The 14,825-nt window shown below is 39.4% G+C and overlaps 1 protein-coding gene and 1 long non-coding RNA gene across 3 annotated transcripts in view; one reads left to right on the top strand and one right to left on the bottom strand.

Moving 5' to 3' along the window:
• Positions 1 to 6: 6 nt before the first annotated feature.
• On the top strand, positions 7 to 6,695 carry LOC122461984. The gene is made up of 2 exons (XR_006284297.1): positions 7 to 142; positions 1,852 to 6,695. It is a non-coding gene; the product is annotated as an uncharacterized LOC122461984 (long non-coding RNA).
• TARS3 (threonyl-tRNA synthetase 3) overlaps positions 5,775 to 14,825 on the bottom strand; it is a 26,828-nt gene continuing 17,777 nt past the window's right edge. Inside the window, exons 11-19 of one of the 2 annotated variants that reach the window (XM_027818774.3) lie at positions 14,218 to 14,384; positions 13,411 to 13,573; positions 12,537 to 12,674; positions 11,153 to 11,230; positions 10,944 to 11,044; positions 9,521 to 9,625; positions 7,729 to 7,801; positions 7,084 to 7,198; positions 5,775 to 6,693 (exon numbers count right to left, since the gene is read on the bottom strand). In XM_027818774.3, coding sequence (XP_027674575.2) covers positions 6,545 to 6,693; positions 7,084 to 7,198; positions 7,729 to 7,801; positions 9,521 to 9,625; positions 10,944 to 11,044; positions 11,153 to 11,230; positions 12,537 to 12,674; positions 13,411 to 13,573; positions 14,218 to 14,384 — 1,089 coding nt within the window. In that variant the 3' untranslated portion in view covers positions 5,775 to 6,544. Of the gene's footprint in view, positions 6,694 to 7,083; positions 7,199 to 7,728; positions 7,802 to 9,520; positions 9,626 to 9,692; positions 10,133 to 10,943; positions 11,045 to 11,152; positions 11,231 to 12,536; positions 12,675 to 13,410; positions 13,574 to 14,217; positions 14,385 to 14,825 lie in introns of those variants that run through there. The other variant, XM_037910301.2, reaches the window with a different exon arrangement.

Raw genomic sequence — 14,825 nt, 5'->3', positions numbered from 1 at the left:
AGGGCGCGAAGACACGGCCCGCGCGGGTGGGGCAGAAGCTGCGGAGACGGCGCAAGAACGCAGGCGAAGCCAGCCCCTTTCCTGCGGCGGGGCGGGCTTAGCCCAGATGGCGCGGGAACCAGAGGAAGGGCGTGTGGCTGGGGTGAGGCACCAGCTGGAATAGCGCGTCCTCCTATGACCCGTCAGCCGCCCTTCCCTCAGCGCCCCCGTATGATAGGCTGTGCCACCCCGCCCCTCCCCGATAGGGCTGGCAACTCTCTAATTACCCTTGTCCCGCCTCTTCCCTAAGGCCACACACCCCCACTCCTTCCATCCCCCGTGACTCTGTTGCTCGCTCTCCGCCACCCTTACGTGCTCATTTTTAGGGAGTTGGGGCAGTGGTGTGGAAGGGAGTTAGGGGGCTCTGATACGGGGGGCGGGGGCTCCTTGGATAGAGCTACAAATGAGGGAGGTGGGGCTCCAGGATGGGGCAGGGGGTTGTGGTGTGGCAGAGGATACTGGCTCAGTGTGTGAGATCCAGGGTGGGGCCAGAAATGAGGTGTTCAGGGTGCAGGAGGGGGCTCTGGACTGGGGTAGGGTGTTGGGGTGCTGGAGGGTGGGTGAGTGCTCTGGCTGGGGGTGCAGGCTCTGCGATGCAGGAGGGGGCTGTAGGCTGGGGGGTTTGGAGTGCGGGAGAGGATTCCCAGCTTGGGCAGGGGTTTGGGGCATGGGCTCTGGATGGTGCTCACCTTGGGCGGCTCCCCGGAAGCAGCGACATATCCTGCTCTGGGAGCTGCCTCCGAGTGTTTCCCAGCTCATAGGAGCTGCAGAGCCTGAGCTCAGGGTGGGAGCAGTGCACGGAGTGCCCGTGGCCGTGCCTCCACCTAGGAGCCAAGGAATGTGTCGCCGCTTCTGGGGAGCCAGGCGGAGCCAGGTAGGGAGACTGCCTTAGCCCTACTGCACCGCAAACCGAACTTTTAACGGCCCAGTTAGTGGTGCTAACTGGAGCAGCCAGCGTCCCATTTCGACCAGGTGTTCCAGTCAAACACTGGACACCTGGCATACCTAGATAGCTTGGGCCCTACCAAATTCACTGTCCATTTTGGTCAATTTCATGGTCATAGGATTTTAAAAATCATACATTTTATGATTTCAGCTATTTAAATCTGAAATTTCAGGGTGTAATTACAGGATTCCTGACCCAAAAAGGAGTTGCAGGAGGTGCGGGGGGGGGGGGGGGTTGCAAGATTACTGTAGCGGGGGTTGGCTTACTTCTGTGCTGCCTTCAGAGCTGGGCCATTGGAGAGCAGTAGCTGCTGGTAAGGAGCCTAGCTCTGAAGGCAGAGCCGCCACCAGCTGCAGCAGAGAAATAGGGATGGCGTGGCATGGTATTGCCATGCTTACTCCTGTGCTGCTGCCGGCAGAGCTGGGCCCCTTAGACAGCAGCCACCACTCTCTGGCCACCCAGCTCTGAAGGCAGTAACAGAGATGTAAGGGTGGCATGGTATGATATTGCTACCCTTACTTCTGCACTCCTGCTGGCGGGGCGCTGTCTTCAGAGTTGGGCACCTGGACAACAGCCGCTGTTCTCCAGCTAGCTCTGAAGGCTGCGCGGAAGTATGGGTGGCAATACCATGACTCCTCCCTGCAACCCCCTTTTAGGTGAGGATCCTCAATTTGAGAAACGCTGGTCTCCCCCATGAAATCTGTATAGTATCGGTTAAAAGCACATAAAAGACCAGAATTCACATCAGGAGACCAGATTTCACGGTCCGTGCTGCGTTTTTCATGGCCAGGAATTTGTTGGGGCCCTATGCAGAGACAGATAAAAGTTCATACACAACTTTTAAATTTTTTTCCTTCTTTATTTAGCTTTATAGGGTCCTGATTCAACAACTTCCCAGGCCGATCCTTGTGTTCACACAAAGTCCTGCAACCTCCTCTGTGAAGTGCAATGATAGCGTTGCACCAGCTGACAGTGCTATGCGGGGACTAGCACCATGAAGCAGTCTTCAACCCCCTTTTACAATGCCCTAACAGCACAGCATGTCTCCCTGCATCAAGTACTGAGGGAGTGGTACGTATACCAGGCTCCTGCTCCCTTCCTCCTTCTGCAGTAGCTGAGCCTCTCCCATCCCTAACAGACTGCTTCTCTTTCACCCCTGGGAAACCAAGGCACAGAAAAGGGACATAACCCGGGGTTAAAGTAAAGAATGGCACGGGGAGCAGAGCTTCTCCTCATCCTCCGGGCTTGGGGAATCTTCCCTCCTGCACCTCTCCTTAAGTGGTGTGGGGAGAAGAGTGGACTCACCCTATCTTAATCTAATTCAAACTCCAGACATGACGAGATTTCCCAGTCAGTCACCAATGTGACCCCTGTGCTCTCATCTAATTTATGTCAACTCTTGTCTGCCATTACCATACAGGTACATCACCATCAGCTTATCAATTGGGTCCAATATTTAGAAGATAGCTGTGGTGGTAGCATGTTGATTATTAATATGTCTCTTGGGCGGTAATCTACGTACAGCTTCAATGATGCATAAGTAACACAAGCATCAATCTTTCCATCTCCCTTTTTCATCCTCATGAGCTACAGACTCTTTGATATTCCTGCATGGGTGTAACAAATCAGACATTTATAGGAATGGTGAATGAACTTGAACACAACCACCTAATTCTGCATGATTGAAGCTGGACCCTGAAGAACATAGTTTAATGAAATAACCAGCCAACCACCTGATCTTTTCATTTCTGTTGGTATTTTGATGTTCAGATTATCAGATAAGGTGGGTTTTTTTAAAAATACTTAGCCATATGCTGAAATCCACTGATACAGTAACATGTATGGTTCATGGCCTGGGTCTCTGCTCTGTGACACTTAGCCCTTACTCTTACAATGTGCCCACGTATCCATCACATGACTGGAGCCTTAATTTATACGCTACACTCTTAGATGAAATTCACAAGTACAAGTCATATGGGACTCAAAGCACCTGTCCATGACAGCCTAATCAAAGATCACAAGTGATGCAAATCACTAAAGCAGGGGTGTTTTCATGTCTATATATAGAAAAGGGAGATGACTATAAATTCAGGATTTCTTTTAAATAACTCAATCTGCTATGGATCTACCACTGATTTCAATAAGTTGCATAAAGATTATGTAATACCAAATAAATAAAAATTTAGTTGGTATCTGTCATAAATATAAAGGGAAGGGTAAACACCTTTAAAATCCCTCCTGGCCAGAAGAAAAACCCTTTCACCTGTAAAGGGTTAAGAAGCTAAGATAACCTCTCTGGCACCTGACCAAAATGACCAATGAGGAGAGAAGATACTTTCAAAGCTGGGGTCGGGGGAAACAAAGGGTCTCTCTGTCTGGGTGATACTTTTGCCAGGAACAGAAAAGGAATGGAGTCTTAGAACTTAGTAAGTAATCTAGCTAGATATGTGTTAGATTCTGTTTTGTTTAAATGGCTGATAAAATAAGCTGTGCTGAATGGAATGTATATTCCTGTTTTTGTGTCTTTTTGTAATTTAAGGTTTTGCCTAGAGGGATTCTCTATGTTTTGAATCTGATTACCCTGTAAGGTATTTACCATCCTGATTTTACAGAGGTGATTCTTTTACTTTTTTTCTTCAATTAAAATTCTTCTTTTAAGAACCTGATTGCTTTTTCATTGTTCTTAAGATCCAAGGATTTGGGTCTGTGTTCACCTATGCAAATTGGTGAGGATTTTTATCAAGCTGTCCCCAGGAAAGGGGGTGTAGGATTTGGGGAGGGTTTTGGGGGGAAAGACATTTCCAAGCAGGCTCTTTCCCTGTTATATATTTGTTAGATGCTTGGTGGTGGCAGCAATAAAGTCCAAGGGCAAAAGGTAAAATAGTTTGTACCTTGGGGAAGTTTTAACCTAAGGTGGTAAAAAATAAGGTTAGGGAGTTTTCCTGCAGGTCCCCACATCTGTACCCTAGAGTTCAGAGTGGGGAAGGAACCTTGACAGTATCTTACTACCATGTTGAGTGTTACTGAGACCATACGTTCTTCTTCTTTACACAACTGCTGCTACTTCCCTTTTCCCTATTTGCTCTTTGCCTGTTCCCTCTGAATTTTCTTTCTTGCAACAACTTCCAGTTCACACCCTTTCAAGTCTTCACTCCCATCCCTTTTCCCCTTCGATTTGTTAATAGGGATGTTGATATTACAGTGTCATTAGTGGGCTATGAGATGACACTACATTGAGATAGGTAAATTTACCTATTCCCTGTCAATTGGAGTCATTGTTTCAGACTGTCTGCAAATGCAAGTGGACATATAACGGATTTACAACTGTTCACATTTGGAAGGTTATATTTGCAGTCAGGGGTCCTAGAAATTTACACTTCAAAAAAACAAAACAAAAACTTCAATTCTGCATAGCTTAAGTTTGTCATGTAGGGTACATAAGATGGGCCAGATGCAGCCCCTAGGCCATATATTTCACACCTCTTCCTTGGCATTTTGTGTAGAGGAGAAAAGCTATTTTTACTTGCTCTTTTCCCTGTTAGCCCTCAAAAACTTTGGGGCGGGGGGGAAGTAAGGGTAATCATTGCCAAAGTTTTTAAAGTGACCACGAGGTAAGAAAAGGGGAGAAAAATTATACTGTTACTTAAAAAAAAAAAAAAACTTCAAAGTATGCAAAAGATTACAGAATATTTCCTCCTCAACTTCCATTAATAGAACAGGAAGTGAAATAAAAATTAGGAAGAAAATATACTTTAAAGAGGATCTGAAGATAAAGGCCATTACTGCAGACATCATTAGTTACAGATGAATGATATTTCCAAAATACCACTTTATATATTTGCTTAGTAATATTTTTATAACATCCATTTGAACACAGCAGATTCCACAGGTTTTAAACTATACTTCATGCTAGACTAATGTCAATATTACATACTTTTTTGATTAAATTAACAAAAAAAAATATTTACTGCATCATACTGAAATTAGATTGTAAGCTTTTCAGGACAGAAATCATGTCTTCGTGTCTGTAACAGAACATTTTTGAATGCTATAAAATTAATTACATATTTCTGTGATATTGTACTCCATTAGGGCTGCTGCTTCTCCAGTTGTAGCACAACACCACTGTCATACACCTGTGCTACTCCAAGACACTGACTCTTTCTATACAGAGGAAATTATGTCCTGCTCTTCAAGGGCCAGATTAGTATAGGCAATTTTGCATGTTCAAGGACTCCCAGGACTGGGCCCAAAGAGTAGACTCAAAGGTGCACAAATGTCACACAGAAGGTTAATATTAACTTTGAATTTTCTGTTTAAGTAAAATACTTATACATTAAATCCTACTTTCTGCTTTATTTTTTAAAATGTCAGGAAACTAATTATGTAAGTCAGTGTACCTAATTTAGATTGTTTCAGACAATTGGTTTAGTGCTATTTAATATCATCAAGTTGAACAAAAATTAGACAAGCCACATTACTGAAACAACTGTACAAAAAAACATGAAATTAGACTTGTACAGAGAATAAACATCTCTAAACAGATTGTTCTAGTGAAGATTTATTCAATTGCCAGGAAGACTAAACTTTTTAATCTAATTACAAAATGGAGCAATTAAAAGTACAAATTTAGATTCAACATACAACTAGGCTGATGTTTCCAATAAACTCTGTTGTAAAGATAAAATAATTAAGGAAATTTACATGAAACAGATTTTTCAACATTTTTTTCTAATGCCCATATCCCAAACAAAGCAGAAACACCACAATGCATTCTACGGAGGGGTTGGGTTTTTTTGGTTTTGTTTTTAAGTCTTTTCTAAGTGAATTTAGTACTTGTGAAAGGAGCCAAGTTTACAGCACTGGAAATGGAGGTTTTCCATGTATTCACAGAACAAGAACCCTACAGCCAACAACCTATGTTCCCTACATTGCTTAGGCAGTATAATTCAACCTCTCTCTAGGTGGTCACCTTTGAAATAAGTGGTTATTCAATCATAATGCCCATTCAGTACCTGTCTTTGCTGCTGAGACTTACAACAATACTACCAACATGTGTGTAGCCTGTAGACATTAGTTCAGTAGGAACTAGGCAGGACCCAAACAAAAATATTTGAGAAAACTGAGGTCAAAACAAATATATGAGGAGCATTTTAATTTCATCTACAAGCTGCCAAGTTTCTGATGCAAGACAAGTAAGTTAATATAGCTACCTTCTGACTATCTGATTAAGTTTTTTTAGCAGTAGCAGCAAGTACACTTTCCAGTGTTTTTCTCTTGATCACTGTAATAGAGCCCCAGCTTTATTTATATAGCAGAAACAATACATTTTGTAGCACAGGTGTAGGGTTTTTTTCCTAATTGGAATTTTCCAGTTGTTATGGATTCATGTGATTGCTAGAGGAGTCTGTCCTTCACACTATCCCAAAAGCACCCACATCAGCTACATTTTTGTTCATCAATTCAAAGACCTTGCAAATAAGCACAACAATATTCGAGAGAGGAGGAAAAATAATTGGCTTCCTTTAGAGTTAACATCGCTCCCAGTTAGCAGCAATTTCAGAATTCTTCCTCTGCATATAAAGCATGTGATTTCTTCAGTTTCTTTAGTTTTTCAATGGCAGACGTTACCAAAATCTCTCCATGAACCTTATTGTCTCTTGTTCGCACATTGACAGCATTATTCACTTTTTCCTTTTCTCCAACCACTGCAAGAGAAATATTGCAGAAAGACATTAATGGATATGCAGCAAGCTTGTAACTTTTGAAGAGTAAATAACTACTAGAGAAAAATTCACTGGGACCAGTGCTGGTCACCACTCCAGCCCTGTATCTTAGTCCTTTCACACATTAAAGAAGATATGCCCTACCATTTAAACAAAACTATTTTACACTTGCACCTATTCCTTTAATTTTTTTTTTTTAAAAATATGTGAAAAGAAACTCTGCTTTAACTAATTTGCTAAAGTCTGCTTAATCTCCTGTTTACATTATGAAATTTAAAATAAAATCAAATTCCATACTAGCATTTGAAGTTTATAACCAAAATTTAACAAAGAAAACACTTAAAATGATCAGAAACCTAAATACGCAATTACCTAAAATAAAATTATACTGTGCAAGCTGTGCATTTCTTATTTTCTTGTTTAATGTGCAGCTGTGATCTAGATCAACATCAGCCATAAATCCTGCTTCAAAAAATTCACGGCAAACCTAAAAGAAAGTTAAAGTTTCATTATTACAGTATATATACTTCACCAGAGATCATGACTCTGATCCTGCAAAGCATTTAAGTATGCATACATATGCTCTTGCGATGAGTTCCATTGAAAGCACTGAGACTATTCACTTGAGAAAATTACACAAACTTATGTATTGGCAGGATTAGGGCAAATTTATTCTGTTATTTTAACAGACAACTTTATAATAAAACACTGATTACAATATACGAGATGGCTACTCTAGGACTATTATTTTTTCTTAAATTAGAGAATTACTGAAGCCTAGGCAGAAAGAAAGCCCAAAATAATGTTATTTTTGTGAGGAATTACATGTCCCCTTCTTAGATTCATGACCATTTTAGAAAGTAATAAAGACTACAACAACAATGCTTTCATCTCTGCCAAGCATGTCTATATTTCCTAAGAGTTACACATGTTTCTGTTCTAGGATGGAATTATAGGTTATCCAATAGCTGATAAAATAAAATTTATTTCTGTTTTTTAAAGGAAGTTTACTCTTACCTGCTGAGCATATTTTTCACAAGTAGGCCCCACAGGGACAACCATGACTTGGCGAGGAGAGAGCCAGAAAGGCCTGGCAAATGTAACAAACATAAAATTTATATATATAAAAAAAAATATATATATATATATATATATATATATATATATATATATATAGTATATACACAAAACACACACCTTCCATTCATGCCAGTGTTTATATGCCCTAAGAGTAGCTGAATAAATTTTAAAATTAAATATTTTTGAAAATTAGACATCTAGGCTAAGGCATGATCTTTATCTTGCTCAATTCACCTAGAACAACAGTTTCTGAGGCCTCTGGGGGGCTGCAAGAAGGTTTCAGGGGGCCTGGCACGCAGGGCTGGTGTTAGACTCGCTGGGACCCAGTGCAGAAAGCCAAAGCCCCACTGCATGGGACTGAAGCCCAGGGCTCCAAGCCCCACTACCTGGGGTTGAAGCCGAAGCCTGAGCAATTGCCCTGCTTGCCATCCCGTAAGGCCAGCCCTGGCTTACATATGCAAAAAAACAGTTGTTGTGGCACAACTGGGCCATGGCGTTTTTAATAGCATGTTGGCGGGGCCTCAGAAAGAAAAAGGTTGAGAACCCTGACCTAGAACGTAATATATTAATGAATAATTTTGGATCTAGGTTAAGTAAACAGAAGCCATGAAATTTACTGTTAAAACTAAAATAATGTCATGAATTCAATCCACCTCTGTTGTATCTAATTGATCTTTAGACACTACAGAATATTATATGCACCGCTGTTCCTGAGAACAATAGGAAAAAAAATAAGGAAAGAGGTTACTAGTTTAAGTTTAAATTTACTTTCATGTTAATGTTGTTAAAAAGAGAGAAAACATTACCGTACAATAATCAACATTTTCAGGTTGCTTTGGAGTCCGTTCATATTACGGTGTAAAGGGAAATCACTTGTAGGTATCGTTCTCTGAAGGAAATATTCTAGTGACACCACCACCCTGGGATTTTGCACTTCTGCTTGTGACTTCAGTACCAACTAGCTTAGATAAAAGTCTGGAATCCCTTGAATGAGCTCCGGATACAAACCCCCAGGGCATGAAGATATATACACAACTTTGATCTCTTGTTCCTTTCCAAGTTACACGTTTGGTTTCATAACTAGACTGCATTTTAATTTTTCACACATGATCCATTTTCCTTTATTTTAGACTTTTAAAATAATAGGTGGACTGTGTGTTCGTGAGTGAGATCTGCTCCCTTTCTGCCCCCCTCCATTCAGTGGTGGTACTTTATCACTAATTAATGAAGAAATTATCTTTCAGATATTAATCATGAATAAGGGAGCAGCTTTTACTATGTTAAGACTCTTTAATTTATGGATCTATATATGTACAACAATCATAAGTATAAAAAATGAATCTGCAAGCTAAATAACGAAGGCTGAATAAAATGTATTCTGCGAACGTTTCAATTGCCATATTTATAATATGGTCTTACTGTAATAGTTTTATTATAATCTTGTAAAACTGAATTTCTGACCTTTTATCTTAGTCTACAATTATGTCATGTTTGAGTTTGTCTACTGTATACAGTAGTCTTAATATTTTGAATATGAACCATTATATTAATGATTTTATGGCACTCAGGCCTCAATGAGACATTCCACCTTTTGGTTGTTTTGCCTGTACTACTTTGCTAAGAGTCTTGGTGAAATATTTTGCATTATGATGTCTTGGCTATTAGGAAGTTTCTATATTTTCTAGCTATGTTCCTAATTGTTTCTTAGTACCGTACATGTGTCACATACCATTTTCCTCCATAATTTTCTGCTAGAATAGCTATCATTCTCTCCACTGAACCCAAAACAGCTCTATGAATGATCACTGGCCTTTTCTTATCATCACTATCCTTACTGCAAAGAAAGAAAGAAAGAAAGAAAGACAGACAGACAGACAGACAGACAGAAAGAAGATTAAGACATTTATCTTAATCAGCACACATATAAGCTTACTGTAATTTTTCCATCTTCTACTTTAATTTTTATATAAGTATAAGATTAAATATTAGCAAGTTATTAACTGCATGAAATCCAACTGCTTTCACTCCAAATTTACTGTGACATACTGACATTCATGAAATAATTGATGGTCAAAGCAGTTTGAAATAATCCTGCCTACATATAATGAGAAATGGGCACAAAAGAAAACCCTGTTTTTGTAAACCACTGTGAACTTGGATTCAGATTCCAACTCTATGACTCAGGTCCACATCTATATATTTTCATCTCTGATATATTTCTTTCCACTCATTTTTACTGACATTTACATTAAAATACTATCTTCATTAGGATCTCCCCTCTTCCTACTGCTTATTTCCCATCTGAAGCTTCAATCCTTTGGTTTCTGTGGTGATTATCATGCTGTAAAAAATAAACAAATTGGGACTTCAGATGACAAATAAGCAGCAAGAGCAGATCAAATCCAAAACAAAGATCCTGCTTTTTTTATTAAAAAAAAAGTCAGAGAAGAGAAATTACCACACAATCAAATGTGGCAAAACAGAAAACTAATGGAAGTACTTGTCCAAGGACAACATGACTGTCACAGATTTGTTTATTCTACAAGAAAGTGTTCTTCTCTCAAGCTGGAAACCAAAAATGGTATTTCCCTTCTCCAGAAGAATTGTTCATGTATGATTTATGCACCTCCATCAAGGATAACCCAGCTGATCTGATCTTTACTTTAAAATTGTGACTGTGTCAAGAACCCAATCCTGCAAGGTGCTGAGAGTTTAATGTGTAAACTTAATGTGTTCCATGGAGGCATCAAATCATAGTGATCGATTAGTGTGTCTGTCCCAAATAAGTTTCCTCAAAGGGTACCTAAGGTCAGATGCAATCAGTTCTCTTCAGGAAGAGCAGACCAGACAGACAAGTTATCAATTTTTTCTGCTCATTTACATTTACAATAAAACTGAGCAGCTGAACACACTACTAAATTAGGAGGAAATCCTCAGCTCAGGGCCCAGTCCGAGTACTCATTTCCACTGCTGGGGATCTCTTGCCCAGCTAGTGCACCTAGGCATTTATTGGTAGGTCAGCCGCTCGTCCAGAGGCTAGTAAATAATTAAACTGCTTTTGTTTAACTCAATTTTTTTTTACTTGCACTGTTTGTAGCTCTCATTAAAAATATCTGTCATGTAGCTGATAAATTAAGAATTCAAGCACTTACCCCACATAAGTAAGGTTAAATCTGATTGGTAGCTGGAAGTCAAGTTGGATGGTAGCACACTGATGGTACCTGCCAATAGCATCTTTGATTTTAATATCAATCTGCAAAGGAAATGCCGCAGTTACTATATGCTGTTTTTTTGGTTACTCTATTATGCACCCCCAAAGCTGCATTAGAGCTTCATTGCAGAACTGCACTGATTTACTAACCTTAGGACCATAAAACGCTCCATCTCCTGGATTCAACTTCCATGGCTCTCCAAAGTCATTCAAACTGTTTTGTAATTGCTAATTATAAAAATCATAAAGATGAAGTTTAAACATTACAGTTTTTTTAAAAATTGTATTTCTTTTAACACAGTCCTGCCAAAGCCATGAAGGGGAAGGTGAGGGAAAAGAACTGTACTTCAAAGATTAAGTCACACAAAGTAAGAAAATGGGTAGGACTGACTCAAATATCTTAGCAATATAAAGAGAGTTTTGAACTAATACAGCTTAAAAAAACATAATTACTTTAAATCCTGGCTTTTGTAGCTATAGAGTAAGTGGAGATCAACAAAAAGAAATTTCTGGTCAAAAGTCAGTTCAAGCTATGGGAATGTACAAGAAACTATATGAATCAAGAGATTTGTTTGGTCAGTGCTTCACATCTCTCAGCAAGCACATCTATCAAGTACAGATTTTAGAGCCCAGTCCTAAAAAAACCCCTTCTATTCGTGTAAATAATCTCACTGACTTCAGCATGACTGAAGGTTTGCAAGACTGGACGTTAGACAGTTTTATGTTTCACAGATTTCAAGGCCAGACAGGACCATTGTGATCATCTAGTCTGATCTCCTGTATAACACAGGCCATAGAACTTCTGCCAAAATAATTCTCAGAGCATATATTTTAAAAAAACATCAAATCCTGATTTCAAAATTGGCAGTGGAAAATCCACTATGACCCTTCATAAGTTCTTCCAATGGTTAATTACTCATTTTAAAAAATATTGTGCCTTATTTCCAGCCTGAATTTATCTAGCTTCAACTTTCAGCCATTGGATCATGTTATACCTTTCTCTGCTAGATTGAAGAACACGTTGTTTAACGTTTTCCCCATGTAGATACTTGAAGACTGTAACCAAGTCACTCCTTAACCTCCTCTTCAAACTAAACAGATTGAGCTTCTTGAGATCCCACGGGTTGCAGGTGGCCCACCACTGCTCTAAAGCATGTTTTCTAATCCTTTAAATGTTCTTGTGGCTCTTCTCTGAACACTCTCCAATTTTTCCATTTTCTTTCTTGAACTGTGGGCACCACACTGGACACAGTATCCCAGCACTAGTCACACCAGTGCTAAAGATAGAGGCAAAACAACCTCTCTATTCCTACTTGAGATTCCTCTGTTTATGCATCCCCCGATGACATTAGCTCTTTTGGGAGCTCATATTCAGCTGATTATTCACCATGACCTCCAAATCTTTTTCAGAGTCCCTGCTTCCCAGGAAAGAGTTCCCTATCCTACATTCTTTGCTCCGAGATGGATACATTTAACCCTATTAAAATGCATTAAATTTATGTGAATGGAAGTATTAAGAACCTTCCTGCATTACCTTTTCTGCATGGTCCCAGATCTCTACTTCTCCTAGGAAGTTTTCAGGTCTTGTAGAAAGGTGCAATTGCAAAGTAAAACCAAACACTGCGTAAACTGACTTCAAAAAGTTCAGACAGCCCTTCATTTCTTCCTCAATCTGAAATTTAAGCAACACAAATCAACTGACAAACAGAACATCAAAATGCTGCCACGGAGAACTGGTTGATCATTACTATTGTTTTATCACTGTAATTAGGCTTGCTTTATTTTTTCAGAATCAGAAGCATGTTTCGTAGGCCTGGGATTTTGAGGCCAGGTTCTACCACTCTCTCTCACACAGTGTATTAATTTACTCCCCATTGAAATCTTTGGGATCACTCATGGAATAAGATACTACTCAACATAGTTAAGTGGAGAACATCGCCATGATATACCACTTTTTTCATTAGTATACCACTTTTTGCCTGGTTATTTGATCTCTTGGGACTCTGTCATTCTTGCTTCAATATCCTTGTGTCAAGATATGTAAAAGTAAGATCCCGTATAGGATTTTTTCCTGTAGATATACAACTCCAGGTAGGCCTACTCAACAACCCACAGTCAGTAACATCTCAAATACTTATTGTTCTTCTTTGCAAATAAACAACATTTATGCCATAAAAGGAAAACTTAATAAAACATCAGGGCATTATGCTGTTGGCAATTTCTGATGTCGACACTAAGCATGATAGGGTACTGACTTAAGCAATTATTTTGAAAGCTAAGACATACTGAATCCCAGATGAATTAGAAGGAAGCAACCTAACAATAGGGATGAAATAAAAGCAACAAATGTTGCACTTAAACTACACAATAACATGCCAAGAGAAGATAAAGGCTAAAAAGTTCTTCACCTGTTCCATTGTGCAAAAGATGTGTGCATCATCCTGTTGAAAACGCCTGACTCGAGTCAAACCACTCAAAGTCCCTGAGAGTTCATTTCTATGAAGAACCCCAAAGTCTGCAAATCTAATAGGCATTTCCCTCCATGAGCGCGGGCGATGAGCGAACATCAAGCTAGAAGAGACAAAGTATATTTAGGCAGGAAAACTTATACCCAACATTCTTTGGCTTTTTTTAACATGCTAATATTCTTCCACAAGGCCCAAGATATTTTGAACTAAACAATTTTAGCCCAAAGAAAAAACAAGATAAATATGTTATCAGTTACGTAACACTTTGCAAGAATATACCAATTAATTCTCTCCATACCCCTGAAGGGTAGGCAAGTATAGCCACCATTATACAGACGGTGAAAATCAGCCACAGCAAAATGTAACTTGACAAAGACCACAGAAACAAGTCCCTGCTGGAGCTGAAGTTAGAACTCAGTGGTTTCCAGCACCCTGTCCTACTTTCTAGCCATGAGATCATCCCATCCCTATCCAATGTAAATTTTAAACAAACTGCAAAAAACCAAAGAGAGATGCAAATTATATCTTTTCTTCCCCTAAACATGTATTTAATAAACAGGAGCAGAACTGTACGCAAGCTCTCTAAAGATACCTTGGGACAGGCACTGAGGACAGCTGATTGCCCTATAAGGGTTGTCTACGGTATAGGTTTTACTATATATTAACTTTAGTGTATTACTATATTAATTTCCCTGAGCCTCAAAACACTACCTTCACAAGTAGGAAAATAGGAAAGATAATACAAACCAATGTCCTGGACAGTTCATGGGCTTAAGGGCAAATGTTTCCTTCTCAACATCAAATGAGAACATGTTTTCACTGTAGTGCTGCAAGTGACCTGATGCTTCCCAGAGTTTAGTGTTGTAGATGTTAGGTGATACTACTTCAGTAAAATTACGCCTGTGATATTCTTCCTAGAAAATAAATCCAAAAGGTGATGCAGCCGAAAAAAAAAAAAAAAGTTAGAGAGTGTGTTTTACATACAGTAAAGGCCTGATCCTGCAAGCCTTACTTACAACAGATCTTTATTGAAGTTAATGGGATCACTCACATGTGTAAGGATTAGATGACTAAGATCAAGTTATAAATGTATTGTGATTTAATAATTAGAAAAAAAAATTAAGGTCAAATTCTTCCTGCAGTCACCCCATACAACCTCACTAAAGTTTCCGTATATCTGTACACAAATATATACACAGGGCACACATTTTTTTTGTGTGGGAGAGGCTTAATGCAATAGTTGGATCAATAAGAATCATAGAAATGTAGGGCTGGAAGGGACCTAAAAAATGTGTCATTTGAGCTAAGGCCAGTCTGAAAAAAAGCAACATCTTCAAGAGAAAGGAAAGATGTTT

Source organism: Chelonia mydas, chromosome 10 (assembly GCF_015237465.2).
Source record: "Chelonia mydas isolate rCheMyd1 chromosome 10, rCheMyd1.pri.v2, whole genome shotgun sequence".
Lineage (NCBI taxonomy): Eukaryota > Metazoa > Chordata > Testudines > Cheloniidae > Chelonia > Chelonia mydas.
Note: the sequence above shows the minus strand (reverse complement) of the source record. Positions and strands in the feature narration are given on the sequence as shown.